General features: G+C 39.4%; 1 protein-coding gene across 1 annotated transcript; it reads left to right on the forward strand.

The window, feature by feature from the left end:
• Nucleotides 1-4417: 4417 nt before the first annotated feature.
• LOC146813225 (olfactory receptor 8U9-like) lies at nt 4418-5359 on the forward strand. Its single transcript, XM_085615317.1, has one exon. It carries the CDS (start codon nt 4418-4420, stop codon nt 5357-5359), a length of 942 nt encoding a protein of 313 aa, XP_085471443.1.
• The last annotated feature ends 958 nt before the right edge of the window (nt 5360-6317 follow it).

Below are 6317 nucleotides of genomic sequence, written 5' to 3' on the forward strand. Positions count from 1 at the left end.
GAACCAGTGCTTAATTCTTTGATATTTTCGAGGGTTGATCTGACTTCTATTTCAGAGAGATTGGGTGGATGGTTATGCTCTCTTGTATATAGTACAGTTGTTTCTCTTGTTGTTGCTCGTCCATAGCATTTGTTCGAATAATATTTAGAACACTTCCAGTTCACTTTTCGGTCCGTCTGCTTTTCTTGGGTGTATGTGTAACCCATGTAACACAATAGGAAATTTCCTTTCTGCGAAGTTATAAATTGGGCTTCTTCTGTCATCGTGATGTGTTAGAAATCTGGAAAAAATGTATATGAAAATATATGCAAAAGTACTTTATATATTTCTATAAAAATAGGAAACAAACTACTTACCAAGTGTTTTTGGTTGTATTTGAATGAAGATGTTGTTTGTAGACAAAATGGTGTTTAGTTGATGTAGTCTCTGAAAGTTAAAGAACATATATTGTTTTGGTTGGTTTCGTTTTTTAAGTGGGGTGGTATTGTTGTTTGGTATAGACTATATTTTTTTGGTTGAAATGTATTTTATTGTTTTACAAATCAACAACTCTACAAACATTCCCCCGCCTTCACCTGTCCCGGAAGTACCACACATTTATCATCAAGAACAATTATTCAGGAGAAGGAACAACCTTCCCACCCAGTTCTCTACCCCCCCTCCCCCACCACATGTCAATGTACCCCCGTCCTCTACCCCTCTTACTATGTGCCCCTCCTCCCTAATAAATAAGAAGCAGTAGCCCAACCTCTCCCTAAGCAAACAGAGCCTTCCCTCATGCCCAGTGGTATAGACTATAGGTGTTAATTTATACAGGTTTTTTTAAACTTAAAAAAGAGAACATGGATTTGTTTAGGGGTTTAGGATGTTTTGGGGTTTGAGTAGGATTTAATTAATATTTAATAAAGTATTTTGATAGTATACTTACTTTTTAGTGAGTCTTTTCTGGCAATCTTCAATATTTTCTTTAGCTGTTTGGAGTAATATCTGTAGTGGAAACATAAAGAGATGGAATATATAAGTTAGTTATTTATTTGAGTAAAGATAAATTAGTGTTTTAGTTTAATTTGGCAGTTTAGTTAGAAAAGAATATTTACTTACGTTTTTAGAATAGTAGTAGGATGTAGGTTTCTTCTGTTTAGCAGAGTTTCTTCTTCGTTCAATGCTTTGGTTTAAGGCACAGTAGAAGACTTTTTTAATTGGTTTATATAGTGGTTTTAAATTGTTTCTTGAATGTTATTGGTTGTTTTCTGTATGTGGCCTTTCTATTGGATGGTTTGAATTTTTTTTAGTTAATTGGTTTCCTTTTATGGAAAATGCTAAGTAAGAGTATATTTAGTTTTAAAGGACAAGAGTTTTAAATAATTATATATAAACAGATTGTTTATAATGTGTTGTAATTTTTTTTAAATGTGTTCGAAATGCAAATGTGATAATTATTTCAGTGTTTTTTTATTATGTTGTTAAATATTGAGATCGTTATAAATGTTAGGTTTATGTTTAAGTAGAATCTCATATTGTCTTTATGTTGTTTAAAGTATTGGTTTTATTAGTATTAGAATTGTCGATATATTTAAACAAAACGCTATTATTGATGTCTATATTTTGGTTATCGATATTTGTGACATGTGTCATATTTATTTACTCATGTCGATATTTAGTATTGCAATATTTATGTGTGCGATTTTTGTGTGATCGATATAATTGTATTACGATATTGTAGTGTCGATATTAGTGTAGTTTTTTAAATAAGTATACAATGTCGATATTTTTGATGTCGATATATTTGATGTGATATTTGTGTAGTTCGATAATGTGTCTGTCGATAATATGTCAGAGATCCCTGGGAGTGATAGTCACCCACCCCTCCTATGTCTGGGCACTGCTGGGGGGACTCTGCACCCACCCCTCCTATGTCTGGGCACTGCTGGGAGGACTCTTCACCCACCCCTCCTATGTCTGGGCACTGCTGGGAGATCTCTGCACCCACCCCTCCTATGTCTGGGCATGTACGTTCCATACATACACGGGTGGGGGTACGCTCCGAACATACACTGGTGGGGTGTGGGCATGCTCCATTCATACACGGGTGGGGGTACGCTCCGTTCATATACTGGTGGGGTGTGGGTGTACTCCATACATACACGGGTGGGGGTACGCTTCGTACATACCCGTACCCATGCTCTGCAGGCCTGGGTATGGCCCGTACCCAGGCCTTTTGAACGTGGGTACGGTGTGGACCCCCAATGTTGAAGTGCCGTTGGGGTCCGCACCATACCCAGGCCTTCAGAGCGTGGGTACGGGTCGTACCACGCCCACCACTACGTCACCCCAACAATGGCAGTATGGCCCGTACCCACGTTCTAAAGGCCTGGGTATGGGCCATACCAGCATTGTTGGGGTGATGTAGGGGTACGCGTGGTGTGACCCGTACCCACGCTCTGAAGGTCTGGGTACGGTGCGGACCACCAATGTTGGGGTGCCGTAGCGGAACGTACCGTACCCAGCCCTTAAGAGCGTGGGTACGAGTCGTACCACACATACCCCTACATCACCTGAACAATGCTGGTATGGCCCATACCCAGGACTTTAGAACATGGGTACGGGCCATACTGCCATTGTTGGGGTCGGCGCTGTTCCGGATCACATTTGTATGTATTTTTTCCTCTGTCGGTGTTTTGTACGATTCGTACGGAAATAGTGTTTCCATACGAATCGTACTTGCATTTTTGTAATGTTTTTTAACCGGGTACGAGTCGGACGGAGAAAATGCTCCGCCCGACGGTTCGTACCCGGTTTCTCCAGGATCGGAATCGGCACCTATATGGAGAAAACGCGAATTGGGACCCCCTGTTTTTTCGGCCCCTGCTCCTAACTATAACTACCTACTGGCTATTCATTGAGAAAATACAAAGGTTAAAGTGATGTTATAGTTAGATGGGATGGCTTCTTAAAACACAACATATAAAAATAACTGACATTCCTCAGTTACAGTTATCTGACCTAACTCTAATTTGCGTCTCAGCATGCACTGCTTATAATCTTAAATATTAAATCACTCATGACATGTTCAATGACATAATTGATGACATCACTGATGACATCTCAAATTATATCATTTATTACATTATTTATGACATCACTAATGATGTCATCCACCAACTACTGTTCAATTTGCTGCACAAACAAGTGCAACCTTTGAAATATGTAAATAGGAAGCAAATGCTGTACAATCATGTAAGCATAAACTACATGCATACTGTTCTCATCTCCTTAAAGACTTACCTTCATCTGAACATCAGAGCTTGTAATTTATTGCATTGAATTTCTCAAAGATCGTTCTTTCTGGTGGCATGTGTGCTTAACAGTGCTTCAAAAGTAAATCATTCTGTCAGACCCACAGAGCGACATAAGTTGTCAAGCTAACAAGGCAAGACATAGAGAGGAGGCAGAAGAAATCACAAGCAGAATATACATGTACAGGGTACAAGTACAGATCAGGATAAGACCCAAGAGTACACCCAGTGTATTTCCTAGGTTTCTCTGTTGTAACTGCCCAGCTCTGAGACTGAGAAGGTAGGCAGTGTTACACTATATACACCGCATTCAGGCAAGCACCTGGCAGGTCTTGAGCACCATAAGACATAAGATCCAAATTGATGATAATCTTTCCCCTCCTACAGGTACGCCAATTGATGAGGCCATCCTTTCCAGTGCAACACAGACACATGGATGTGATGTGGATGGCAGAAGCATGTGAATTGAAGAGCAAAGTAAGCAGGGCTATAGAGCCTGGAAACTTGCATGTTATCTCTTCTTTTGGGAAGGTGAGCATCTGAGAACTTCAATGGAGTGAGGAACAGTCACAGCAGCACTTCACCTGTTAAAGTGGAGGAGCACAAACAAATACTACAACTGTGTAGCAAGAGAATAAGCCTGGCCCAGACTGAATATTCACATGGAGGTAACTTTGCATTTGCTGATTTGGTGCAACAGTCACCTAGTGTGGGCAAGGGCATGCTAAAATAGCCTTAGTCATTGTACAATTAGAATCCTTTTTTGTGAGTTAAAGTCTTTTAGCCTGCTGATCCACTTATTTGTCCATATTCTATTAAAGTCACACCTACTAACATGAGGCTTGATTAAGAGTTCAGTGTAACTAAAAATCCTCCATATTTGTGGTTGGTTTGATGATTAATAAGTAGGAGGATTGTCTCTCTTGACTTCATAATCCTGGCTACCTTTAAAATAATAATAATGTAAGAATGTAGACTTAAAGATAATCAGTAACTTTAAATTAAAATGTAATTATTTACTTGTTCTCTCTCATGCAAAGTATCCAAAGTCAATCTACTTCAAAACTTGACTCATCTTTCATTTTAGACTTTGCAAACTATAATGTTTTATTTATTTTCAGATGGGAGATATCAATCAAACTTACCTGGGAGAATTTGTTCTTGTGGGGTTCTCTGATCTTTCTAACTTGCGAGTTCCCATATTTGCTGGATGCCTGCTTTTGTATCTAATAGCAGTTTCTGGTAACCTCACTGTAATATCTGTCATTTACTCAGAGCCACAACTGCACACACCCATGTACTTCTTTCTTACAAACCTGTCTTTTCTAGACATCTCTTACACTTCTGTCACAATCCCAAAAATGCTGGCCAGCTTCTTTCTTTCAAAAACACGAATTACTCTTAAGGAATGCCTGCTACAGGTATACTTTTTTATGGCCATGATTGTAATTGAATTCCTTTTGCTGACCATCATGTCTTTTGATCGCTATGTAGCCATCTGCAATCCATTACAGTACACAATGATTATGAATAGATCTGTGTGTCTGCGCATGGCCACCGGAGCATGGATTTTAGGTTTCTTGGAGCCAATATTTCACACTGTTCTTTTATCCACATTCTCCTTCTGTAAGACTCATGAAATTAACCACTTCTTCTGTGACATCGCTGCCCTGCTGACACTTTCCTGCAGCAGCACTCATACCATTGAAACAATGACTTTCATCATTGCCGTGGTATTAGTACTATTCTCATGGATTTTAATTATCACTTCATACATCAAAATCATCTCTGCCATTCTGAAAATGCAGTTCGCTAAACAGAGACAAAAGGCCTTCTCCACCTGTGCCTCTCACCTCACAGTTGTTATTTTGTTTTACGGAGCCATCATGTTTGTCTATGTAAGGCCAATCTCGATGTACTCAGTTAGTGAGAGCAAAATGTTCTTCTTGGTCTACAATGGAGTAGTCCCAATGTGCAATCCCATAATCTACACTCTTAAAAACAAAGAGTTCAAAGATGCTTTGAAAAGAAGAACAGTTGGAAGATCACAGAATAAGGAATGAGCCTGAGATACAATTATATTGTGCAATATATTTATTGCATATTTATTTATTATTTTTCTAGCCTAACAGGCCAATGCAGGCATGGGTACAGACATAACGTCAGGCATTGCATAATGGGAGGCAGTCTGCATCTTAAATAAGGGCTCATAATAAAAGAGAGGTCTATCTTTTTCCTTATGTATGGGGAAGATTTGATGCTCACAGGTGTACTTGCTAAATTAGTAATGAATATCTGAGTGGATAGTGCCATGGACCGGGTCTGCATAGTTTAAAGTGTACCCTGAGGACAGTAGGTTTCAAGTAAATAAATGAGAAAATGTGCATACGTTATGTTATGTTATTCGTTCTTATATAGCGCACAGCTGCCCCAGCGAAGGGGCGTCCCGGCGCTCAGACAGGCAGAATGAAAAAAACCTAGAACAACAAAGCGGAAAAGAAGGGGAAGGCAGCGGAGAAAATGATAACCTATGTAGTAAAACTGCAGCCAGAGGGAAAAAGATACGTTTTGATAGCCTTCCTGAACATAAACAGGTCATCAAGGGCACGAATATGAGCGGGTAATGAGTTCCAAAACCTAGCCGCCAATGGCATTTGTTTCTGTTCTTAAAATCACTACATATGGCACTGCATGTGTACCTTCTAAATTACCATCTTTTGTAGTGCATTTTGTAATTCTACCTAAAGTACAACAAAACATACTACATTTTGCAACTTTTGCCTACACTTCTATATGCAGAGTTCTCTGCCCCAACGGCAGAGTCTCTGCTCATGTAAGTATAGACTTTAATCACAAATGTAGGATGGACATAGGGGAGTGGGTGAGAAAAGAAGAAGACTTACTATCAAATGGGATGCTATTAGAGAGAAGTAAGAAGGGGTTAGGGAGGGCCAGGGACGTCACCCAAGAGTAAGTCACTTGCATTATTCTGGGGGTAGAGACATATAACTTACAATTTTT

The sequence above is a fragment of the Triturus cristatus genome, chromosome 7, assembly GCF_964204655.1.
Source record: "Triturus cristatus chromosome 7, aTriCri1.1, whole genome shotgun sequence".
Taxonomy (NCBI): Eukaryota; Metazoa; Chordata; class Amphibia; order Caudata; family Salamandridae; genus Triturus; species Triturus cristatus.